The 27801-nt window shown below is 37.0% G+C and overlaps 1 protein-coding gene across 1 annotated transcript in view; it reads right to left on the reverse strand.

The window, feature by feature from the left end:
• ABCB5 (ATP binding cassette subfamily B member 5) overlaps positions 1–27801 on the reverse strand; it is an 80424-nt gene that overhangs the window by 23326 nt on the left and 29297 nt on the right. Inside the window, exons 14-19 of the mRNA XM_036326993.1 lie at positions 19674–19835; positions 17730–17867; positions 15236–15379; positions 14242–14346; positions 13982–14059; positions 5968–6051 (exon numbers count right to left, since the gene is read on the reverse strand). Of these exons, the coding sequence (XP_036182886.1) occupies positions 5968–6051; positions 13982–14059; positions 14242–14346; positions 15236–15379; positions 17730–17867; positions 19674–19835 (711 nt within the window). The remainder of the gene's footprint in view (positions 1–5967; positions 6052–13981; positions 14060–14241; positions 14347–15235; positions 15380–17729; positions 17868–19673; positions 19836–27801) is intronic.

The following is a 27801-nucleotide window of genomic DNA, read 5'->3' on the forward strand; positions in this document are numbered from 1 at the left end:
GTCCTCCTTCAATACTCAGCTGAGTACTATATGTGTGAGGGCTGGGAATGGTGTCTGTCATACCATCTAGACCAGAAAAACCTCATGATTCACAATGTTGAATAGAATATGTAGAAGGATTTTGCTTCAATAGTAGGCTGTAGTCCTGCCTAATAAACCTTAAAATCAAGACCCAAGTGGATCAAACTGTTTCTAAGGTAACGTAATTGCATCTCAGAACAAAACCAGATATATAAAAATACAAAAATATACAGCACTCAAAAATGTTAAATTTAGTGTGTCAAAATTGCAGGCATGCAAAAAGCAGTAAAATAAAACCCACAATGAGCATAAAAAGCAATAAATTAAAACTGACCCAAAATTGACACAAATGTTAGAGTTAGCAGACAATGATGTTAAAAGTTATTATTATTGTACTAGAGGCCTGGTGCATGGATTCATGCACTGGTTGGGTCCCTTGGCCTGGCCTGCGCCCTTTCGCAATCTGGGATTCCTCAGGGGATGTTAGATAGCTGGGTTTGGCCTGATCCCCGCAGGCCCGATCCTGACAGGAGGGAACCTGATCCTGTGCATTGAGTGTCTGTCCCCTGGTGGCCAGTGTGCATCATAGCGACTGGTCCACTGGTCATTCAGTTGTTTGGTCACTTAGGCTTTTATATATATAGATAATATATATTTCAAAGTTAAGAGATAATGCAGATATCAGAAAGACCCATATCAAATTCTACAAATGAAAATTTCAGTGTCTAGGAATAAACTTTCACTGGAACCTGTTGTCTGTGACTGTCTTAGTGCTATAAGTTGAGTAGTTGCTAGAGAAACCTTATGTGTCACTCTCCTTACTTTGTACTGCTGCTCAGCGTGTGACAAATCTGTGAGGTGATTACAATTTGACAGCATGTTGAGTGCCACATGTATTGCTATACTGACATTTTATCTTAATTTTTAAAAATTACTAGTGCATTTTCAACATCTCAAAAAAAGAAAGGAAGAGAAAAGACTTTGAATGTCCTGCTTTTAAGGAACAATGGACTTTGGTTTACTTTGTGTTATAATTAGATGCCATAGCATTGTGTTTATGATGCCATGACACTATATAGTACTAAAAATGTACAAAATACATAAACATTACCAGACTAAGCACTCATCACAATATTCCTAATTCATAGAAAAGCAACATTCAGAAAAATTAGAAAATTTAAGTGAAGTATCTTATCTTAGCATAATTTCTTCATAAAACTAAAAAGTGAAAATGAGGCTGAGTGGCTCATTTGTTAGCTAAGCAAATAAAGTCATTTATGGATAATGAGTTAATTAAATCATGTTTGCTGCAGTGGAAAAAAATTTGTTTAGAGAGCACAAACTTACATCAGATGATTAGTGTTTTGGTGAGAAAAGTTGCTCAAAAAGCTGAGAAATTTGTCAGCAATAACAATAGTCAATTAAAAACCAAGGTGGATTATTTTGATTAGCTTTACTTGGCTTTTGATGGGTTGACATATGTTACTGATATTGCTCAACTGTGGGTTTTTTGAGGAGCCAATGCTGAGTTTGAAGTGACTGAAAAGTTAACTTCAATGAGTAATCTGCATGGAACAACTACAGGTGAGAATATTTTCAAAGAAGTTGAGAAAAAACTAAGTCAGGACACCTGAAGTGGAATCTGCTAAGATGTATTGTAACTGATGGTGATGAAAAATATTTGTAGAGCAGAAAAAAAGACTTAGTTAGACAAATATATGTGAAAATACAAGGTATTTAATATTGTTATTCACCGTATTATTCATCAGCAAGTATTTAGTGGAAAATCATTGAATTTATCACACATTATTGGACCAGTCTGATGATGATGTTCATTTGCTCTTATAAACTTAACCATCTTTATTTCCATTTTTGTCAAAAACAGAAGCTGACTATCTTGACTTGCCTTACCACACAATAGTTTGAGGGGTTAGCAGTGATAGTTTCATTGCAATATTTTGAGTTCAGAGTTGAGATTAAAATTTTTCTTTACAAGAAGAACCACCTTTAACCATTATAGCTTTGGATATTAGCTTCTGATGCTATAGATTTGATAATGCCTCTAAATGAAGGCAAAACAGAAATTATATGTCTAATTTATGCTATGATAAAGTCATTTTGATTATATGCCACACTTATACTATAGTAAAGTTATTTTGATGATTACTAAAATTTTTTTATAAATCTTTATTGTTGAAAGTATTACATATGTCCCGTTTTCCCCCCATTGCCCTCTCCCATCCCCCTCCACCCTACTAACATTCTTTGAATCACAAATAATGACAAGCTGTTTTATGTATTTCCCATGTCAAAATGTTAAGTCAAGAAATGAGGTCACTATTGTCCATGTAATGATAACCTAGTTCAGTGGTCGGCAAACCGCGGCTCGTGAGCCACATGCGGCTCTTTGGCCCCTTGAGTGTGGCTCTTCCACAAAATACCACGTGGGGGCGCCCACGTACAGTGCGATTGAAACTTCGTGGCCCATGCGCAGAAGTCGGTTTTCGGCCTGGGCGAGTCTATTTTGAAGAAGTGGCATTAGAAGAAGTGAGGGGTGTTGGTCAGTCGGTCGGGCAGGCGACGGGAGACACGGCGCAGGTGGGCCATGAGATACACAGCGTGGGGGAGGCGCACATGATTCATGCAGGAGTTGAGTGAGCCAGTCAGCAGTCTCATTGTGCAGTGGTTAGTGCTAGTCGCGTCCATTTTTAGCAAAGGCCAGCGTAGGAGTACCCTAATTAAGTTAATAACAATGTACCTGCCTATATAATTAAAGTTTAAAAAATTTGGCTCTCAAAAGAAATTTCAATCGTTGTGCTATTGATATTTGGCTCTGTTGACTAATGAGTTTGCCGACCACTGACCTAGTTATACTTAATCAACTCATTGGGCTTTTGGAATTAATGAGTTTTTTTTTTATTTCTTTGGGCAGTATAATCATATTTATGATGAGAAGAATTCTTGTAACTTATATTTGTGTCTGTCAGTATTACATCAAGTGTAGTGTCATTAATATACTTCCTTGTGGACAAAAATGAGATAAGACTTTTGGTTGATGAAAAGGGGTTGCTAAAAGATACAGCAATAATATCTTCGTAATTTTGTGGAATCTAGTCTTTTAAAGGATCTAAAATGGCCTTATATATTTAGTAAAACTACATTTTACACAGAAAATACTCTCTTGACAGATATACTGGAAATACACTATGACCTCAGGCTGAAATAAGAACAGCTAAATTAGTTGTATTTGTTGAACTATTTCAGGAATCATGTTGTCCTATGACTTTATTTTACTAACATGTGTTTTTCATGGCTCTCAAAGTATCAGAGTTTCTAAAAATGGCCAGGGGCATATATTTTTTGGTCATTAGTAAAGATTTCAAAATAATATTTATTATTATTAAGGAACTATTTTATCAACATCCCCCCTAACACATTTGATAAAATAAAATGTAACTGAAATTACATGATGAAGAAACTGAGATGAATATGTCTTAAATTGCTATGATAGGAAATATGACCCTGAATTATTTCATAGGGTAGTGTGCCTTTGTGAGAAAAGAAATAGTGGACAAATAGGACTGATAAATAATTCCTCCTTAGATAAAAAGAGTATCCATTCATGTTAGATATGAATTTATCTTTATATGGCAAAGCAAGGACTTATGTGAATTACATGCTAGTAGACACAGTCTCACTCTTGAAATCCTTCATTGGCTGTTTTGCTTGTTAAATTCAGTAATTTTAAAATCTACCATCAGTATTCTAACCATTTTTCTTTAGCTACTTCTTCTCATTCAATGAAAATGATCTGTCCAAATGTTATTATGAGACCAACATTTACAATTGCAACCAAGTTTCAAGTGATCAAATTGTATTAGTCAGATGCTTATAAGGAATTAGGCTCACACATATTCTCATTAATTCCTCTTGATGAGAGACAACACTATTTATTAGAAACAACTAATTAGTTTAAGGAAAACAATGTTGGTCTTTCAATCCTAATCTGTTCTATTGTTAAAGTAAATACTTGCTAAAAGAGAAGATGGCTCACATATAAAATACAGCTGCCAGTAAGAATGCCTTTTCACTGAATTCTTAAAAGATCTAAATGATAGATAGTAAGAAAAAAATATTCCCACAGTAAAGAAGAAAACAGCAAATTGTGTAGAATGGGGATTCAAATGGAATTATAGAGACTAATATTTCTGTCTAAAGAGGTGAACCCTGGAATTTCTAAAAAAAGACATTGTCATTTACATAATTCTATTTTTGCTATTAATGCTATGCCCATTACTTTAGTACGTGAAATTCTACCTATCATTTTCCCCACTTATGCCAGTAAAATTTAACTGCTCAACCCTATTTTAATATTTAAATACTATCTAAAGAAATTTAGAGCCCTGGCTTCAAAATTATCAAAGAGAGTTTTGGGAAAAGATGAAGGTTATGCCCCTTTCCTCTTGAGCTCTTTCTAAATGATTAAAATACTTTTCCAAACCAATATGGATGCACTGGAATATTCACAGCTGTAACCAACTTGTTCTATTCTCTGGTAATAGAAATCTGCCCTTGTATCTATATATTGAACGAGGTCTTGAGGAAGTTACATAAGTTAGAATAATGGCTATATCCTGTGGAAATAGCCTCCATAAAATGCAGTTTTGATGGGCTGTTTCAGCTGATAATTTGTTGCTCTGGCAGCAATGCTGTAATTGACATTTTAATATTTGTAAATAAAAATACTTTTAAGATTTTGTCATTCAGAGAGAGGTGCATTATTAACTTTCCTTTTCTCCCACATTGATGATAAGGAAAAAGGAGACTATAACTGCTAGAGTTCTTGTTTTAACAAAGAGATTAGAAGCTTTACCTCATTTAAGTTAAAAGTGTGAAAACTTGTTTTGCACTCATTTTCTCAATTATAGTTGAAATCCCACTTGTGATCAAAGGTTAATTTTCTAAAATAACTGGAAGAAAATTAATAAATTATTATTTATCTCTTCCATACTACTGTACTCCCCATGCTTATTTAAGCATCACTTTGACATACATTATACTGCTCATTCTGTCATCACTTTTGAATATGGTGCATAAATATTTTGTTTATATATAACATGACCAGTCATTATTACACATATCTCTAACTTGATCTGTATAACAACTAGTACAGAATCATTCCTAGATGTGCACATGAATCTAATTTGTTAGACATTATGTTAAGTAAGGTCTTATTTATTGGGGAGAAGAAAAAACTAAATGTTCTTCTTTTTCTTTTTCTTTTTTTATTTTTTATTTATTTATTTTTTAAATATATTTTATTGATTTTTCACAGAGAGGAAGGGAGAGACATAGAGAGTTAGAAACATCGATGAGAGAGAAACATCGATCAGCTGCCTCCTGCACATCTCCCTTTGGAGATGTGCCCGCAACCCAGGTACATGCCCTTGACCGGAATCGAACCTGGGACCTTTCAGTCCGCAGGCCGACACCCTATATCCACTGAGCCAAACCGGTTTCGGCTAAATGTTCTTCTTTTTAAATTAAAAAATGTTTTTATTGATTTCAGAGAGAGAAATGGAGAGGGAGAGAGTGGTAGAAACATCAGTGATGACAGAGAATCATCAATCAGTTGCCTCCTGCATGCCTCCTACTGGGGATCGAGCCCACAACCCAGGCATGTGCTCTGACTGGGAATCAAACCATGACCTCCTGGTTCTTGAGTTGACACTCAACCACTGAACTACACTGGCTGGGCTAAACTTTCTTCTTTTATTAAAACTTCCATACACCTTCTACTGAGATCTCTTTTTAGCCCTGGGACTTACCTGGTCTCCTTAAAGGTGTGGGTCATCTCAGTATAGCTCATGTATATGCACAGACACATGTGCATACATGCATACCACATACATATGCCATTTAAAAAAATAAAAGCAATATACATACTCCTTGAATTTGTGCTATATCTGTGGCTAATATTGTTGTCAAGGCTCCTGTGCTGTTTTCCTTATCATCAAACCAGGAAATATCCTAGAGAAAAAAGGGAATTAACATACAAGTATCAAAAAGATTCTCTGAGTTATTATTTTACTATAGTATGTCAGAAGGCATTTACCTGCCTCCTTACTCACATGTCCTTAATTTTTGTAAATATCATGGATCAAATGACTTTTGTTTCTTATTTCACAAAGATCTATACTTAGATATAAACTGAAAACAAGTCCAACAGCTTGGACTTATTGCCATGTTACAATCCTATATAATAAAAGCCTAGTATGCTAAGTGTCCAGTTTTCCGTTCAACCAATCAAAGCATAATATGCTAATGATATGCTAAGACTGCTAAACTGCTCACTACGACATGCACTGACCACCAGGGGAAAGACACTCCGACTGGTAGGTTAGCTTGCTGCTGGGGTCCAGCCAAATGGGACTGAGCGAGATGGGCCGGACATGTCTGGAGCCCTCCCGCGGTCCCTCCCCAGCTGGCTGGCCAACCTCCCAAGTCCCTTCCCGGCCCCAATCATGCACCGCTGGGGTCCCTCGGCCTGGCCTGCACCCTCTCACAATCCGAGACCCCTCAGGGGATGTCAGAGAGCCGGTTTCAACCCGATCCCACAGGCCAGGCTGAGGGACCCCACTGGTGCATGAATTTGTGCACTGGGCCTCTAGTATTGTTAGAATAATCAATGTTAAAAATGATCCGTTTGAACCACCAAGTAATTTGTAATTTTACTCCACAAGTAATTTGTGGAGAGCAGACCCTATTTAAAAAGCAAGCTAATGCACCACAGAAATTAGAAATATTTCCAGACCTTTCTACTTAAGCCAATTAGTAATAAACTATCTTTTTCTCTTTAGGTCCCACATAAGCAAGGCTTTCTCTGACACTTCGTATTACCTCCTACATTTTATAAGCACTGACCATTGTGAGAAGCTAAGGAGGCAGAAAGGCTGCTATGAAACCCCTGCAGCCAAGAAGCATGCAATCTGAAGAAGGAGACAGGTAATAAAAATATAAGCTATAAAAGCAACATGTTATAACCAATTTTCAACAGCAAATAGAGACAGCTCTTAGAACTTCTCAATCCAAGGAATTCTGATTTTATTAGCTATTGAGTGTTTCCTCCCACTCACTCAAACCACATATCTCTTGTGTGTTAAAACTACAGGAGACTGTCTCTGAAAAGTGATTTGTTTTTAGTGAGTTCAATAACTGGGCTTACAGCAGCCCAGCCAGGAACCTGGTGCCTAGGTTACTAGTACATACAGATTTTTGCCAACTAAGGAAACAAAAGCATAACAAATAGAAGGCTGTGCATTAATCATGAAGTCACGTGAGAATAAAGCTCCCGAGAGGGGATAATAAGGCAGGAGCCAGAGTGTGTACAATCCTGGCATGACAAAACTACTCTCTAAGCCAGCCGTGGGCAAACTACGGCCCGAGGGCCAGATCCGGCCCGTTTGAAATGAATAAAACTAAAAAAAAAAAAGACCGTACCCTTTTATGTAATGATGTTTACTTTGAATTTATATTAGTTCACACAAACACTCCATCCATGCTTTTGTTGTGGCCCTCGAGTCAAAAAGTTTGCCCACCCCTGCTCTAAGCCCTTGAATGGGAAAGTGTCCCAAAGAGTTTCCCAGAGGGCATCCTGTGGAGATCATGATCTGCAATACACAGTCACTTTGAAAACAACCCCAGTCAAGAGCCTAACATATTGGCAACTCACATCAACAACAGTAATACTACAGTATTCTTGAACTGGAAGACATTGCCTGTTTTTTATTGTAGACACAAAAATTTAAGATATACTGTACATTTTCTAATTATTTTTACATTGCAATATGACATGAGTTGCATAGAGAATTTTTATTTACAATAGGATTTTAAAATGTAGAAAGAGAATTCATTACTGAATAGTCCATTCTTGATTCTATAGTAACACAAAGCATAGGATTCATATGTGACTAGTACTAGTCATTATCTGGTGTTCAGTCAGCAAGAATTGCTTTTCAAGTCAGCAGCTGTACACTCTAGGGCAGTGATGGCGAACCTTTTGAGCTCAGCGTGTCAGCATTTTGAAAAACCGTAACTTAACTCTGGTGCTGTGTCACATATAGACATTTTTTGATATTTGCAACCATAGTAAAACAAAGACTTATATTTTCTATATTTATTTTATATATTTAAATGCCATTTAACAAAGAAAAATCAACCAAAAAAAATGAGTTCGGGTGTCACCTCTGACACGCATGTCATAGGTTCGCCATCACTGCTCTAGGGACTGTTTTCCAGCATAGGCAATATATATTTTCAAACGCTTAGAGTTTCTAGAACATAGCTGGTGTTGAGTAAAAATTAGCTTGCTTCTTCTATTTCTGATAAGTAAGGCTATCAGGGTTTTTTTATACTAACAAATCCATTTTTTTCCTGCAAAAATTTTACTAGAAATAAATAACACTATGTAAGTACTTGGTATGTACTTTTTCATTTAATTATCACACCTCTGTGAGGTAGATATTATTATTATCCATATTTTATAAATGAGGAAACTGAGGTACAGAGAAATTAAATGTGACTTGCCCCAGGCTACACACCTGGCCAGTGCTGAGGCCAGGATTTGAACTTAGGCAACTAGATGCCAGAGATTTTAAACAACTACCTCCCATCTAACTGAAGCATTATAGTTGAGTTTCATTACTTATTTCTCCTGCTTCAGTACTTGTTACCTCAAATCCTTTTGGAATTAGCCCTTTGAGATCCCTTAGGGATCACCATTTAATGCCATCATCTTATGATTTAGAGACATTCCCACAAAAGACTTAGCTAATCTAATTTAGAGAGTAATGGACAAAAATAAAGTTCAAATCTGTTCAAAAACCCAATAGATCTATAGGTCAATATTTATCATTAAGAAATGTAGGGTGTCCCAAAAATGTATATCCACACTTTGAATAATTATAAAGGCAGTGTTTATTGAAATACATTTCATTTTCAAAATTGAGCTCTCAGCTGTGAAAGTGTATACACATTTTTTGGGACACCCTGTATAAATTTAGCTTTGAAACACAATTAGCAATGCATTATTTACAACCACTAAAGTCAGCAACAATTAGAACATTGTTTTTAACTGGAAGAAGCACAAGTAATCAAATAAAATATGGAGTTTATACCTATAAAAAGACACACCTGATTCCATAAATACCTCTACCTCAAATGAGGTTTCAAAATGGTTATAAAAAGCACTGCAAGTCTCAGCATGCTTTCTAAGCCTTAAAAAGTCTTCACTTGGGACAAAAAACAGGTAACAAGAGTTAGGCAAAACTAAACATTAGGAGCTTCCCTCACTGTAGACAAAAGTGAAATTGGGAAGATATTTATAAAGAAACCCAAATTACTAATATTTTCTTTTCCTCCAATTACACACACACACACAACAAAGATAAGAAGCAAAAAAGAATGCTGAAGGATGAAAAGGGAAAATAAACACTAAGCTGAAAGGGCTGAGTTAAATTTAAGAGGGAATTTTAAAAACATGAATAATATAGAGATTCTGTGTGTATCTCTGTACATGCATGTTTTTTGAAGGACCGGAGTTTATGGCTTAGAGATTGGTGCATTCTTATGAGCAGAAGCTACTTTATCCATGAATGCTACTGTCCTTATGTTCACAAGGCTAATGCTAGGCCAAGCATCAGTGTTCATTATTAACAATCAGGATATTGGACTAATAATATCTACAAGTTAAAGTGGCTTGTGACCTTCAGACTCTTTTACTAAAAGCATACTGTGAACCTCTGTCGAAGAATTTCAAAGTAATACTTTAAAGGTCAAAATGTATACCCTTTTTGTTTAAAACATTCAATCAGGGAACATTTTCAAAAATTTCCAGTAACTGAAAATCCTTGAACATGAAAAAACATAAATCATGAAGAAAAAACAAAAATGAGCAAATGTTATCAACTTGTGTGAAACATAGTATTAGTTAATTAAAACTCCACCTTATATCATCAGAAATTTGCAGTAAAGACATTGTGTTCATAAATAAAAAAACAAAACTAAAGTACCAAGTTTGACATGAGCCAGACATGCAGGCACTATATGGTTTTATGATCCCTTAGATTTTTCCTTTTTCTGGATTAAGGAGAGTCTCCAGTCTCTGGACCTTTTTGAGCAGAGGGTGTCAGGCACCAACTGCTTTGGAGCATCAGCTTGCTCCGGGAAACCTCCCATTTGTTTTGTTGCATTTTGTATCTCCTAGTTTGCCGGGGGCCGGTCCATGCTTGCTGTTTCAAGGGACCTGGCATATATGGCATGCTGTTCTTAATATGTTTGCTCACCTTCTTGGCACTATGTGTTTTAACCGAGGTCTCTGAGAAAGGTTGTTTCCCCAGGTAGGAATTTTCCCCTGAAGTTAGGGAGGGAATAAAACCTCTTAACTAGTGCCAGGTGGGTAATTAATCACCTTAACTACGAACAATCATGCTTAAGCTACATAATCTTTACTCCCTGGAATGGAGATAAGAAACGCCCTAACCTTTGTAATAGAGATTGATAGGATTGAATCAACTGGTATAAATACAGATGTAATAAGACAGCAAGACTCAGAACTTAGAATATGGAACCAAGAGAGACAGAACCTAGGCACAGAACCTACACAGAACGTTCTCTAGAGACAGAAGAACTTCGCTGGAGAGAACATGGCAAAAGATCCTGGACAGAAACTGGCCTCAGAACCTAGAGACAGAACCTAGCGAGAGAACATGGCAAAAGATCCTGGACTGAACCTGACTATAGAACCTGGCTGGAGAACCTGGACAGAACAAGGCTGGAGAACCTAGCGAGGGAACCTGGCTACAGAACCTGGCTGGAGAACCTAGCAAGAGAACATGGACACAGAACCTGGCTGGAGATCCTAAGCAGAACTTCGCTGGAGACCCTGACAAGAGAACCTGGCTATGATGATCACCTGAACGCTGCCTCTGTGTTATTCCTTCTTCGCCGACTCCGTCTACGCCTTTGGGGACCCCTGGACCTGCTGGGGTGGGACCCCCCAACACAGGACTAAGAAGACAGAACTTAGAACACAGAACTTAGAACACAGAACTGAGAAGACAGAACCAGGAGGCACAGAACCTACACAGAACGTTCTCTAGAGACAGAAGAACTTCGCTGGAGAGAACATGGCAAAAGATCCTGGACTGAACCTGACTACAGAAATGGGCAAGAGAACCTGACTAGAACCTGGTGACTGAACCTGGCTGGAGAACCTGGACTGAACCTGGCTGGAGAACCTAGCAAGAGAACATGGACACAGAACCTGGCTGGAGATCTGAAGCAGAACCTCTCTGGAGATCCAGACCAGAACTTGGCTGGAGATCCTGGCTAGAGATCCTGGCTAGGCTGCTGATCAACTGAACGCTGTCTCTGTGTCATTCCTTCTTCGCCGACTCCGTCCACACCTTTGGGGACCCCTGGACCTGCTGGGGTTGGACCCCGGCATCTGGCGCCCAAACAGGGTTCCCCTAGGTAAGCGCCCTGCTTTTAAAAAATAAAAAAGGGGGAATTTGCCGGGAGCCGGTCCATCCTTGCTGTTTCAAGGGACCTGGCATATATGGCATATTGTTCTTAATATGTTTGCTCACCTTCTTGGCACTATGTGTTTTAACCAAGGTCTCCTCTCTGAGAAAGGTTGTTTCCCCAGGTAGGGATTTTCCCCTGAAGTTAGGGAGGGAATAAAACCTCTTAACTAGTGCCAGGTGGGTAATTAATCACCTTAACTACGAACAATCATGCTTAAGCTACATAATCTTTACTCCCTGGAATGGAGATAAGAAACGCCCTAACCTTTGTCATAGAGATTGATAGGATTGAATCAACTGGTATAAATACAGATGTAATAAGACAGCTAGAGACAGAACTTAGAATACAGAGCTTAGAACACAGAACTAAGAACACAGAACCTACTCAGAACCTAGAGACAGAAGAACTTCGCTGGAGAGAACATGGCAAAAGATCCTGGACTGAACCTGACTACAGAAATTGGCAAGAGAACCTGACTAGAACCTGGTGACTGAACCTGGCTGGAGAACCTGGACAGAAACTGGCTGGAGAACCTAGTGAGGGAACATGGTAACAGAACCTGGTTGGAGAACCTAGCGAGGGAACTTGGCTACAGAACTTGGCTGGAGAACCTGGAGAACCTAGCAAGAGAACATGGACACAGAACCTGGCTGGAGATCCTAAGCAGAACTTCGCTGGAGATCCAGACCAGAACTTGGCTGGAGATCCTGGCTAGGCTGCTGATCAACTGAACGCTGCCTCCGTGTCATTCCTTCTTCGCCGACTCCGTCTACGCCTTTGGGGACCCCTGGACCTGCTGGGGTAGGACCCCCCAACACAGGACTAAGAAGACAGAACTTAGAACACAGAACTTAGAACACAGAACTGAGAAGACAGAACCAGGAGGCACAGAACCTACACAGAACGTTCTCTAGAGACAGAAGAACTTCGCTGGAGAGAACATGGCAAAAGATCCTGGACTGAACCTGACTACAGAAATGGGCAAGAGAACCTGACTAGAACCTGGTGACTGAACCTGGCTGGAGAACCTGGACTGAACCTGGCTGGAGAACCTAGCAAGAGAACATGGACACAGAACCTGGCTGGAGATCTGAAGCAGAACCTCTCTGGAGATCCAGACCAGAACTTGGCTGGAGATCCTGGCTAGAGATCCTGGCTAGGCTGCTGATCAACTGAACGCTGTCTCTGTGTCATTCCTTCTTCGCCGACTCCATCCACACCTTTGGGGACCCCTGGACCCGCTGGGGTTGGACCCCGGCACTAGTTCCCTAAGTGCACAAAAGTGAAGGAGTTTTGTTACACAGCAGCCCTCCAAACGCTACTGCTAAAAGTCACAAGAAGTAAAATCTGGTTTTGATGAGTTGGCTGGAGTGACAGAAACTCTATTTCTGAAAAGAAATGACCTGGCAGGAAGCTATTTGTTCCTGCACAGTGAGTTCTGATGACTGAAAGTGTGGTGAAGGGCTCCAAGTGATTACTGCTTTCAGGATAACCCAATACACCTCGGCCTCCTGAAAGAATTTTTGAGGTGCCAAACAGAGACATTCCTGTCATTTGCCCCCAAGACTCACTTCTCAAGATTATTACTTAATCCACCTAGTTTTATTTATTTCACAAGTGTGATTGATCACCAGTGTTCAGCAGGCCGATCTGCCAGCTAGACTGATGTTATCTGAATTCTGAACTCTTCTGAGGAAGGAGAGATTGGCTGCTTTAAGACATATGAAGTGATTGTTTCCATGCCTCTGGTTCTACTTACTCATCAGTTTATTTTGTTCATTAGATTCCTTGTTTGTTTAGTTTATGCATATATGCATTACCACTGGACAGAGACAAAAGGTCGTGAAGGCTTGGGGCAAGGTAGAAACTGGGTGGAGGGAGGCAATGGGAGAGAAAAAGGGTACATCTGTAATACTCTCAACAATAAAGATTTTTAAAAATAAAAAAGTATGAAGTAAAAAAACAAGCTGTGCACATGGGTGAGAACAAGGGAAATTAACTCCTTTTCATATATGTTATTCAAGATATTGTAGCTCTTAACTTTCCTTTTTAGTTTTAATTTGAGCTTCCATTCTGATCCTAGAACACTACATTATACATTAAAGATTTGTCAAGAAATATGCAAGGAATGAGGAGCAGACTCTAAATCCTGCTTTCTATAAGTTGTATTTTTGAATACAATTTTGAACTTGCTTCTCTTACAGAAATTTAAGAATTCTGACATCAGATGCCACTTGGAACACAACAAGCATGCTTTTAAATAAGCAAAAGAAAGGTTATGTCAAGAAATTGACTTGAAGAAATTGACTTAAAGCTAGAATATTTAAAAAGCACATTTTAAATAAAATAAGAAAAAAATCCACTAAACACTGACCTGATATAACATGGTTTTAAATGCCAAGTGCCTTAATCTCATGGTCAAAATTTCCCCTGCTCTGCCATAAAAGAATCCCTGGAAAACAAAAAGAAAACCTACATTTATTCTTAACTCTTTCCTATTTCTTTGTAACAGATACTATATTTACTTATTTATATTTTATTTAGTTATTATATTTAGTTATTTTTATCTCAAATAGAGAAGATAACATAAATAAGTAATCACATTAAAACTTGTTTAATTCATTGAAATCTTACCTGAATGAAATAACTGACAAAGCAAATAACACCCAAAATGATAAATACCATGGAATAAATTTCTGCGTCACGCTTTAATGTGGTTTTATCATCTTTTTCAAACATCTGAAAAAGAATAGATTTTTTTTAAATCAGGTGATTGGAAGAAAATATGAAAGAGAGAAAAAACTAAAATGTCTATTAATCAGGATTTTAAAAATGAATTTCAACATAATAAGGTGTACCATTGTTTTATCCTCTGTTTATTAAATGGGATAAAAGCATAATTTGCTGTTAATTCTCTCACTTAAGATTATATGTATATATATGAAATCAGACAAATGAATCCTCTACCTGTTATTTTCACAGTGTATTGTCAAAGAAACTACCAGCTTGAATTATTTCCAATAATTTTCAATAAGTCAGATATCTTAATATTCCTCTATTTAGAGCACTACCTACAATATGAGAACTTTGTACATGTCCCTAGAAATTGTTCCTAAAATTGGTAATTATACATGTACATATTGGCATCTATGTTGATTAAGACATAGCTGTGCAAATCTGGGAGATTGAAAACTTAACATAGCTCTAGTAAAATCCTTGAATCCATCAACTTTCCTAGGTCCCTCAGCACAATCTAAAACTCTTTTTTCCTCTCCCTGATCTGGCTGTTAATAAAAAATGGCCGTTGTTTTGAACAGTTGAAAGAAGAGCAGTCGTATTTGTCTATGTTATTGCTTCAATGCTTTGGAATGCTGATACAGCACTGGAGTCAAAATTAGAACACAAAGCAATTTATTTACTGATTGCCCAGTCAACAAGTCCCAGCCAAAAACGTCACAATAGTGGCTGGTTTGTTCCCTGAGAGCATTAGTTAACCTTTTTGTCATGGATCCCACAGTAGAGGGGACCCCAATTTTCCTCTTGCTGAATCAGAGTACAACTGGTCTGTTCTCCCAGGCCACACTTTGTTCATAATTGTTGAGACAATTAGCAAATTAGTTTTACTTACAGTTATGATTTTTGCAAAGATGATGGAAAATATTGGATGAACAGTTCCATTTAGAACAGAAGCCAATGTCCCCAGAACTACAGAAGGCCATTCAGACTTGTTTAATTTTAAAATTTTTAATAGTGAAACTTCAGGGAGACCTGTCTATAAATAAAATACCTTGGTTAAAACCCCAGTTTGAGAGCATAATGGAACCTAGAGAAGTTAGCAATCTTAAACAGACTGATAATGTAAAATATCAAATACAACAGGTGAATCAGTAGAAATAATTTTTCTTAGAAAGATTTTGCTGTCCATATTACTGGTGATGACCTCAAAACAAAGGAATCTTGCTTAAAAGTGACTATTTGTGCAACTTCTCCTTTTGGCATTTCACTCAGTTGCTACCATTAAAAAGTACAAATTAACCCACATGTTTTGATAGTTAAGACTCATAGAGGAAATAATATGTATATTTTTCTTTACTCCTATTAAACTGTATGACTGTTATTCTCAGGGAATAGGAATTCCTTCCTCTTCAATTTTCTGTTTGGTATAATTCACTAGTAAAGCCACCTGGGCATGGAGTTTTCTTTATAAAAAAGGTTTTAACTACAAATTTAATTTCATTTTAATAGATATATTATTATTCAAGCTATTACATTTTTTTTTGAGTAGGCTTTGGTAGTTTGTGTCCTTCAAAGAATTTGTCCATTCCATTGGAGTTGTAGTATTTGTTTGCAGAAATGTTTTCATATTTTTGTATTATTATTATTTTAATATCTGTAGTTTCTGTGGTAATGTCATCACTCTAATTCTTAATATTAGTAATGTGTGTCTTCTTTCTAAGTTTTACTTGCTTAGTCAATCCAGAGGTTTTTCAGTTTATTGATGCTCTCAAAGAACTAGCTTTGGAATTCATTGATTTTCTTCTTCTTTGTAGTTATTCTTTTCCTTTTAGTGTTTTAAGGGGGAAATTTATTAGTTTATTAATTTGAGATCTTTTTTATATATAATACAGGTGTTTAGTAGTATACATTTCTTAATATCCTTTTGTGCTTCATTTGAAATTTTCATTTTGTTCAGTTAAAAATACTTTAGAATTTCTCTTTTGATTTTTTCTTTGATCCATGCATTATTTAAAACTGAGTTATTTAACTTCCAAAAATCCCTATCTACTTTCTGTTCTTGATTTTTTATTTAATTCTATTTTGGTCAGGTAATATACTTTGAATTACCTGAATTTTAAAAAATTTATTGAGACTTGTGTTATGGTCCAGAATATGGCCTATCTTGGTAAATGTTTCAGGTAAATTTGAAAAGAATGTGTATTCTTCTATTGATAGGTCTAGACTTTTATAAATGTCTAGTAGGTCAAGTTGGTTGACAGTACTATTAACACCATCTCTATTTCTATTGAACTACTGTTTATTTGTTCCATCAATATTTAAAAGAGGGGTGCTTTTGAAATCTCTGAATATAATTGAAATTTATCTATTTCTCTCTTCAGTTCTTGGTAAACTGATCTATTTGCTCTGAAATTTACTTTGACTGCCATTAAAATCACACTCTGTCTTCAACTGATATATATCAGTTAAGAACCTGTAAATAGGATACTTCCATTTTTTCTTCCTGCTCTTTCTGATGGCTCACCGAGAACATTCCTGCAGGTGAGCTCTTTTCTCTGTTGTTCTGCCTACAGTTTTCTGAGAGCTAAGTGGCTGTTTTCTCATGTGTTTGGATACCAAGTGCTTTCTCCAGTTCTTCGCTTGGCCAATAAAGGTGTAACCATGGGGACCAGATAGCACGGGCCTGTTTCAGCCAGATCACTGATGCCTGCAACTTCCTGCACACAGCTTTGTTCACTTGGGCGAGGAGTACTTTTTCTCATGCTTGCTTCCCCACTCCTACCCCCAGGCTCTCCGCTAGTCCAGATCACCTGCTGTAACCCTCTTTACATCTCATACCACTCAATACTACTCTATTCAATTTCCAATTTACCTCACTCATTTCAGCCTCCCTTCTCTTAACATGTCCAGGATGCACTTTGGGCCTCAATGCACACTCTGAACATTTTCCTCACTCTCTCTGGTTGTGCCCTGGAATTAGAGGACTAGACCCTGTATATGCTGGTGCTTATCTGTCCTGGTAGTGGGGTGGATCTGGGTCTTTATATGACCCAAATTGATTCTGAACATCACTGGTAGGATCTGTACCACAATTCCTGAGCCACTGTTTTAACCCACAGTTTGCCTCATAGGAAAGAAAGAATAATATAACATTCTCATGAGCTTTCTTGTCTGCATAATGGCTTCTGACAAAAGTGCTGGCTTATTTGAGGGCCTCTTTCTTACAGTGTCATAGTGATGCTACCGTAAAGTTTGGGAAAGAGTTTGTTTTATAAAGTTAGTGCTATAGTAACATTTTATCATAAATGCATTCTAAATATTGTACAGATTAAATAAAAATTCATTGGAGAACATGTGGGTAAACTTGTTGATAGTTGAACCATTACCTCTTTATGTTGAGTAGATTCCTCAGACTTGTCAGTAAACTGTGACTTGATGCTATTCATGGAGCACAGAGGAGCTGAACTGGTATTTTTTTCAGAATATGCCACTGATTCCATCTGTTCATCAGCCTTTTTAATATCCTTAAATGACGACATACAGGTTACCATTAGACTAATGCCTTAAAAATTCAAAGAAACTTTATTAAACATCCCTCTAAACCAGTGGTTCTCAACCTTCTGGCCCTTTAAATACAGTTCCTCATGTTGTGACCCAACCATAAAATTATTTTCGTTGCTACTTCATAACTGTAATGTTGTAACTGTTATGAATTTATAATGTAAATATCTGATATGCAGGATGGTCTTAGGCGACCCATGTGAAAGGGTCGTTCGAACGCCAAAGGGGCCGCGACCCACAGATTGAGAACTGCTGCTCTAAACAATATTGCCTCTGTTATTGAAAGTGGTATATTCTTATGCAGATCTTGCTGAAGTTTTCAGACTTCATAAAGAGCAAGCCCAACTCATACTAAAATGTTAGTGAGTGACAATGACTTACTGTGCCTTCCCCACACCCCCTGCCTCTCCCTAAAGATCTGTATAATTAACTGGAGAAAACAATGCCTTAATCCAAAACAATTATTCCACCAGCAGGGGCAGATCTTAGTTAAAGGAGCTTTGTGAGGGAGATGACTCAAAGATACTCTTTCTGATCCCTTCTTCCTAGCTTTTTGGGTAGCTTATAATTTTCTAACATGTAGCTAGGCACTTAAATGTGAGGCTGGTCCTGAGTCTCAGGAAGATCTCAGGAGAATAATTCCAAGCCTGCCACTGCTGCCCATTCCAAACTGATTAAAAAGCAAAAGTGGTGGGGCCAGTTCATAAACAATAAGGAGTTCCAAAAATATCAAGTTAAACTTAATGGAACTGTTTAATCCATAGGACAGGATAAAGTTCTAAACCAGAATGCTCTAAGTCTAGTTTTGTTTTTCTTGCTACTCAGGAAATGAAACCAGCTTTAATGAAGTTAGGAGCTAGATATTGTCTGCTCATCTGAGTGGTGTGAGTAAATAAATTTGACTTCCCTGAGAAGAGAGGAGAGGAAGGGAAATGGGACAGAACTGAGGAGCCTAGTCAGGGTGATTGTGGCCCAGATCAGGGTGGGGAGTAGAGATGAAAGACATAGGTGGATTTAGGTACAAAGGAGAATATACACATGAAAGGCTTCCCAGGGACACTGATTCTTTGACAAGCTTAACAACTGTTAATCAGTCATTTCAAAGTACAATGAACTTTAACCAGTCCTATACTATCCTAACATCTTTAATCAGACATTCTTTTGTGCTATCACTTTCTTTCGCCTCCTATAAATTTCTGTACTAAGAAAGAAATCTTTTATTTGGCTTTTTTTTTTTCTTCAGGAGATATTTACTTTGTGACAAGTTTAAAGTAACATTTTGACCTCTTTTAATAATAAATTTTTCTAAAAAGGTGCTCTAACAGGACAAAGACAACTTCTTTTCCTGAGAAGGCTGCTAGACAAAATAAGTTTTGGTATGTCTATCTGTTTTTATTTCATTTTCATGTGGAAACTCACTAAATGAATATGTCTGCAAATAATCATGCATGTTCAAGACAAATAACTACAGCATTAATCTCCATGGTTTGAACTTTTCTGAAAAGTTTCATTGGATAATGCTAATGCTAGTAATCATAATATAATAAAATTTATGTCAATAATAATTCAAAGCACTGTATATGAATGAATCAATTTAGTACTCACAGGAATTCATGAATAAGCTACTATTATTTTCCCCATTAGAGATTAGAAAACTGAGGCAAAATTTTTTTTTAAATAACTTAGTCGAGGACTAAAATGATTAAATTGCAGAGTTGGGATTCTGGTTAAAAAAAAACAACCCTGCTAACATGTCACGTAAACATTACCTGTGACATTGCAAGTGAATAATATAAACTTTGTTTTGCCATTAGTTCCGCATGTGTTCCTTTTTCCACCACCACCCCATCTTTTATGGTCACAATCAGATTTGCAGTTCGAATAGTGGAAAGTCGGTGTGCTACCACAATTGTAGTCCGACCTTTGCTTGCCTACAAAACAATAAATACAGAAACAATATAAAATTAATAGAACAAACTCTTCAATATTCAAGAAAACTATTTGTCATATATTTTAAATGTCAGAGAATGTTACATTGGATATAGAAATTTGGAAACACTGATGCATTAGGAAGGCCAATGAAAATTAAAATAAGAAGGAAGTCATAAAGTTAATTAGATTCCAAATTGGTGGATTTATAAAACCATGGTACCTTAGAACAAGAAAGGAAACTAAAAACCATTTAATCTGAGTCGCCTAACAGCTCTCTGGTTATTAGTAACTAACAGTAACTAAGTAGCCTGATCAGTGTGGTTCAGGGGATTGAGCATCATCCATGCACCAAGAGTTGACCGGTTCGATGCCTGGTCAGGGCACATGCTGCCAGGTTGTGGGCTTGATCCCCTGTAGGGGTTGTTCAGGAAGCAGCTGATCAATGATTCTCTCTCATCATTAATGTTTCTATCTCTCTCTCCCTCTCCCTTCCTTTCTGAAATCAATAAAAATATATTTTTTAAAAATTTAAAAAGTAACTAATTAACTTAAACTCTATTTCTCATGCTCTTCATCGCTAGAATGGGGATATTTCTTAACTAGGTGGGTACAGATTTAAGGTAATGTGTTTTTAACTTTTTTACAAGTATCATATACATATGGAAAAGTATACATACGTGTATAAGTCAATGCACTTTCACAAACTGAATAGATCCAGATGTATAGTACCCAGATTAAGAAGCAGATCAGCTGAGCCTCTCTCAGGCTCTCTTCCAATCACTGTTGCCCAGCTCACACACACCAATAGTAATCACAATCCTAACTTCTAACAGCATAGGTTCATTTTGATTTCTTTTGGTATTTTATATAAATGGAAACATAATGTTAAACAAAAACACCCAGTCATAGAAGGGTATATGACAGGGTGTTTTTGTTTAAGATTATGTTTTTGAGATTCATCTATTTTGTTGTATATAATTGTGAATCATTCGTTCTTATTGCTGAATTCTATTGTGCAAATATACCACAATTTATTTACCCATCCTATATTGATTGACATTTGGGTAGTTTCAGATTTCTTCCTATAATAGGTTCTTATACATGTTTATTTGGTGAACATATGTTACTAGTTATATACCTAAAAGAAGAATTAATGAGTCATATGCTTAGCTTTTTAAGGTTCTGCCAAACAGATTTTCAAAGTGGTTGTCCCAATTTATAAACCTCCAAAAGTGCAGGAGAATTTTGGTTATTCCATATTCTCATAACACTTAGTAATTTCTGTCTTTGTCTGGTAGACGAGTGCTATCATATTGTGGCTTTTGTTTGCATTTCCCCTTTGACTGATAAAGTTGAACAACATTTTATTTGGTTAGTGACAATTTGGATTGTAAATTGTAGATTTTTGCTCATTTTTTTTTCTATAGGAACTGTCTTTTTCTCATCGGTTTTCAGGATTCTTTATATATTCTATATATGAGTACTTTGTCAGATTCTATGTTTTACACTTATGTTTCCCCTGTAAATGGTTGTCTTTTCACTTTCTTAATGGTGTTTTTTATGAATATAATTTAAAAATTTTAGTGATCAGTTTATGATTTTTTGTGTCCTATTTAAGAAATCTTTACTCCAATGTCATGTGAATGTTTTTCTATCTTTTACCTTACAATCTTTATCATTTGTGTTTCATATTTAGATCTATACTTCATTGGAAATGAATTGTATGTGATGTCAAGTAGGAATCAATGTACATTTTCCCCATACAGTGGTACCCCTTATTGAAGGTTTCACTTTTTATGATTTCAGTTACCCTGAGTCAACTGTGGTCTAAATATATTAAGTGGAAAATCCAGAAATAAACAATTCAAAAGACATTTTGAGAGAGACTGCATTCATATGACTTTTATTACAGTACATTGTTGTAACTGTTTTATTTTATTATTAGACATTGTTATTAATCTCTTACTGTGTCTAATATAAATTAAACTTTATTATAAGTACTAGAGGCCCGGTGCATGAAATTCATTCAAAGGGGGGGAAGGGGTCCCCTCAGCCCAGCCTGCACCATCTCCAATCTGGGACCCCTTGGGGGATGTCTGACTGCTGGCAGTCGGACATCCCTCTCACAATCCTGGACTGCTGGCTCCTAACTGATCACCTGCCTGCCTGCCTGGTTGCCCCTAACTGACCCCCCCCCCACTGGCCTGATCACCCCTAACTGCCCCCCGCTGCTAGCCAGATTGCTCCCATCTGCCCCCTCCCTGCCAGCCTGGTCGCTCCTAACTGCCCCTGTTGCCAGCCTGGTCACCCCTTACTGTCCCCCCTAGTGGCTTGGTCGCCCCCAACTGCCTCCCTTGGCTGGCCTGGTCACCCGTAACTGCCTCCCCATGCCAGCCTGGTTGCCCCCAACTGCCCCTCTGCCAGCCTAGTTGCCCCTCACTGCCCCCCCTGCCAGCCTAATTGCCCCCAATTTCCCCCCCCCCCCGCCAGCCTGGTCACTCCTAACTGCCACCCCCTGCTGGCCTGATCACCCCTTGCTGCCTCTGCATGCTGGCCTGGTCGCCCCCAACTGCCCCACCCTGCCGGCCTGGTCGCCCCATGCAGCAAAACCCTTTTAGCAAGTGAAAGAACATGTGGAAACTTGATATATTTAAATAAACCATACCAATTAATGGTGGCTGCTCTGGGAACAGACTGTGGGGGAACTAACTCCATCTCCCCACCTTCTTCTACTCCTCAAGGGGCTCCTGGAAAACCCTAGTCTCCACTACTTTAAGAATACAGTCTGAAAAACCTCTCACTACTTTTTTTGTTTGTTTGTTTTTGTTTTTACAATTTTCCACCTCTTTTAGCTACCAAATTTAAATTGACCATCTGCTATGAGAAGGTCTCTATGGTAGTTATATGGGAAACATGGAATTTCTGGTGTTTTAACTACCTCACTATGATGTCAAAAGCCAATTGGCTTGGTCAACACTGGTTCCAATGTCAGGTCACGATACCTTTCCAAGAATACTTTCTCTTTTGTAAAATGGGATGACAAAAAGCAAAATGTCAGGCACTTGAAGCCACCATACTTAAGTGACTCATCTATTCCTCGAACCCTTCCTTTCAACTTCTAGGAATCTACTCATGTGAATATATGTATGCCTTTAGAAAGGAAAACACATTCAATATCTACACTCTTTGCTGAGATGAGACGATGTGTAGAAAGAATAATATTCTGTAGTTCTTTTTATAGCCTGAAATCTCACTTCTCACTTCTAAATAACTTAGCAATAAGTTAGTTAATAAGTTAGCAATTGGCAATAATAAAAAAATAATTTATAGTCATTTAATACCTTTCTCCTTCATTTAACTTTATTAACAAACCAATATTTGTGGATAAATTTCCAAGAAAAAGTAAATGATGAAGTAGTGGGCAAGAAGAGAAAAATGCTAAAGTAGCTCATCTTTCTTTTAGTAATATCATACTTATGCCAGAATGATGACCAAGAAATAATACATTATAAATAATCTTATTTGGTAGCAATTATATAAAATCAATATCTTATATATAGAAGTTTTCCTTATTTGTGAGGGAGGACAAAACTTAGGAATAATTTAAATTTATAGAAATCATTAAGATTCTTATCCATATTATGAAAAATATTTTACTATATTTTTAAAGCTTTTCATTTTATTTTTAAGACTTAGAAATATCCTGCTAATTAATAATTTAAATTCATTTGTAAAAGAAAAATCCAATATATATATGCAGTTTAAGGGAATAAAAGTGCATCTATTATAAGCCTACATGAGAGCCTCGTTTGGGGTATGGCTTGAGTTTCTCTCCCAAAAGGGCAGAGTGGTTTTGGGAAGAGACTAGATTGTTGTTTTTAAATGCTGGTAAAATATGTACAACATGAAATTTCTGATTCTAAACATTTTTAATGGTAGGGTCCTTCCAGATCTGAGAGACTAATTTCTTTTGTATCACTTTTCTTTTATACTCAGGCTTAGATAGCTGTTTTTTTTCCCTGTAGTAAAATACACATAACATAAAATTTTAACCATTTTTAAGGGTATAATTAAGTATATTCACCACTACCATCTTAAGAACTTTTTCTTCATCCCTTACTGAAACTCTGTACCCTTCATACCATAACGCTCTATTCCCCCTTTCTCTCAGACCCTGGTAACCTCTATTTTATTTCTGACTATAAATTTGACTATTCTATCTCATTAAGTATAATCATACAAACTTGTTTTTCTTCATCCCTCTTATTTCAATTAGCATAATGCCCTCAAGATCCATCCATGTTGTAGCATGTGTCAGAATTTCATTCTATTATATGTGTACACCAAATTTTGTTTATCCATTCATCTGTTGTTGATGGACATTTGGGTTGTTCGTACTACCTTTTGGCTATTGTAAATGATGCTACTGTGAATATTGTTATACAAATACCTGTTTGAGTCACCACTTTCAATTTTTTGTATGGTATATGTCCAGAAACAGAATTGTTGTTCATATAGTAATTCTATCTATATATATAAAAGGCTAAGTGACCGACCGTCCGTCCAACCATCTGACCGACTGATTGGTTGGTATATATGACGTGCACTGGCAATTTAAAAATAAACGTTGACTCGCACATGCGTAATACATATAAAGGTCTTGCTCGCACCAATCATACGAGTGTGTTTTGATCTGTCATTGTTGATCGTGAATTTGGTTGTTTTTGTTGACATTCTGAGAAATTTTGGATATACTCGATGGAGATTTTCACACCTATTTGAGTGATGATTCCATCAATTCAACGGATGATACTGAAAAATTTTCCCATCGAATTTCTTAATAGTGTTACTCCTTTGGGAATGCTGTGTCATAAATTAAAATTGAAAGTAGGTGCCATCATTATGCTACTGAGAAATCTTCATAGTAAGTGGGATCTTGTAATGGTATTAGGTTTATTATCAAAAGGTTGTGACCTAACATAATCAAAGCTGAAGTATTAACAGGATCTGCAGAAGGAGAGATTGTTCTGATTACAAGAATCAATTTATCCCTGTCTGACACTGGTCTCCCATTTAAATTAATTTGAAGACAGCTTCCTGTGATGCCAGCATTTGCGATGACTATTAATAAATCACAAGGACAAACTCTAGACAGAGTAGGAATATTCCTACCTGAACCCGTTTTCAGACATGGTCAATTATATGTTGCTTTCTCTCGAGTTCGAAGAGTGTGTGACGTTAAAGTTGTAAATACTTCATCACAAGGTAAATTAGTCAAACACTCTGAAAGTGTTTTTACTCTTAATGTGGTGTACAGGGAGCTATTAGAATAAGTTTAATCAATTTATCAGTCATTGTTTTTATCAATGTTGTTTTTATATCATGTTTTTGTTATATGTTTTTGTTTTTATATCATGTCTTTGTTATTGTTATATCATGTTGTTATTGTTTATTAATCAATTTATATATCATTTTAATATACATTTTACTAATTTTCTTTCATCTCTGACACTTCTTTTATAGAGAAAGGGCAAATAACGATATTAAAATATTTCTTCTAATAAATTTCCTCTCAATGTGCACGAATCCGTGCACCAGGCCACTAGTATTTAATAAGAGGCTAGTTTTGAACAGTGATCTGTATTCAGATTTTGCTTCAGTCCCTGGCAGATGTATAATTTTGATGCAGTACAGCATGGAAGTTATGTGAATGAAGGCTGAATGTCTCGGTCCAGGTTCTGACTTCACTATTGCCCAAATGTACTTCAGTGTGTCAGTAAAGCAGGAGAATAAGTGTTCTTATCTCATTGGATTCTTTTTATAAAATATATTTTTATTGATCTCAGAGAGGGAGAGGGAGAGGGAGGTAGAAACATCAATGATGAAAGAAAGAGAATCATTGATCGGCTATCCCCTGCATGCCCCCTACTGGGGATCGAGCCCACAACCTGGGCATGTACTCTGACTGGGAACTGAACTGTCACCTCCTGGTTCATAGGTCAACACTCAATCACTGACCCACACCGACTGGGCTCATTGGATTCTTAGCTATTATTATCCATTTATTCCTGTATTACACCTAAAATAATGATATATGAATGGCTTCGGGGAATCTATGAACCCTTCAATATTATTGTAAATCTCTGTGTATAAGTGCATTTGTAGATTTTTCTGAAGAGTCTCAATGCGGCACTGATCTATTAAAAGGGAAGAAGCACTACCCTAAAAGAAGTTAGTGGCCTATAATTTAACACCAAGCCTTACAAATGTGAGCTTGAATAAGCAGATTTATAAAATATGCCATGATGCTTTGGGAATGAGGTAGTTTCTTTATTACTTTTGTTCTCCTGGCTAAATTCCAGCCAAGAAAATTCCCTTGCAGAAATTCCCTTGCAGAAATTCCCTTCTGTTCCCAATTATTATAGTGTTGTTACAAATGGTTAAAAGATGAAAAAAGAAAAAAAAAATCTAAAAAATCCTCAATATCATAGATAGCAAGATATGTAACTGACATAGATACACCAAAATATGTCTCTGTGTGTGTGCAATAATTAACCTAATTTCAACTTTGGATAACCATTTCTTGGGGCTTAATTTAATAAAGTAACCCACTGCTTACTGTAACATACCAGTTTTCTTATTGTTCAGTTCTCCAGGTAGTATAAATGTAAAGGCTCTTGGAGGAACACCAACCAAATGCATCATAATGGAAAAGAACAGTGATGATAAAGAAAAGCCCAAGAAGGTTGCAATAGAAGTAGTTCTATCTCTTCTAAGAATAAAACCGTGATGGAAACACTTCGCTCGTAATTAGTAAAGGGCCTTTTGAAGGTTCTCCACTGATGTGGTATAGCTGAACCTCTCTTAATAATAATTATTCCTTAGATTTGCATTCCACCTCTAACATTTCAAAGAGCTTTTACAGGTCTTATTCCAAAGCCAGTGTGGGCTTCCTCTGCTTCCCTAGTGACCTCAAGATGTACATGCTGTGCCTCCTCACAGTGGGACAGCCTGGAAGCTTGCTGCATTGGCATGCCAGGTCCAAACCAGTAGCAGAGTGGAACCCCATAGCCTGTGGCCTTAACTTTATCCATGGGCCCTAGATTCTCTTCTTGAACATGATTAATGAATCAAAACTAGTTTTGGGCAATTAAGAAATCCAGAAAAGGGCACTTCAGGTCTTGGAACTATTCTGTATCATACTCATCCAAAATCCTTTTAACAAATATTTATTACCTGTTTACTAAGGGCCAGTCATGGTTCAAGTGCTGGGGACACTACAGTTAATGAATCAAAGCCTTTGCCACCAGGGAGTTGACATTCCAGTGGGGAAAGAGAGACAACAAAATAAATAAATACGTACATGCACAGTATGTTAGTTGATGAAAAGTGCTATCACATGTTTAAGGAGCAGCCAATGTGGGGGAGAGTGGAGGGATATGAGTTTCCAGAAGGAGTTTGGTACCTAATTCCAAAGAACTTACAGTAGCTTACTGTAAGGAGTTAGGTTTTTATTTAGAGTGAAGAGTGAGATAAGAAGTCACTAGAGGATTTGAAGCAGAAGCATGTCATGATCAAATTTGTACATTAATAGCATTACAAGGCTCTGTGTTGAGAAAAGATTGAAATGGGCATGGGCTGAAGCAGGGAGTTACATATTGCAGTAATCCTAGTGAGATCAAGAGTGATAGTTCCTTTATATCCCTTTTTAATCAAAATCCATCTCCTGCTCCAGGAAATTATTGATATGATTTTTAAAAGTCATTACAGATTAGTTTTACTGGTTCTAGAACTTCATATAAAAGGAAGACAATGGGGTACTGGAGAGAAAGGGTTGGGAGGAATATGTGAAGGCTGGGCATGGAGAGATGCATCAGTAAGAAGAAATATTTTAATTTTCCTATATTTTAACTCTCCTCTTCACCATGAGTCGTTTTCCAATAAATTGAGGCATATATAATTAAT

This window comes from Myotis myotis, unplaced genomic scaffold (assembly GCF_014108235.1).
Source record: "Myotis myotis isolate mMyoMyo1 unplaced genomic scaffold, mMyoMyo1.p scaffold_m19_p_11, whole genome shotgun sequence".
In the NCBI taxonomy this organism is placed as follows: domain Eukaryota; kingdom Metazoa; phylum Chordata; class Mammalia; order Chiroptera; family Vespertilionidae; genus Myotis; species Myotis myotis.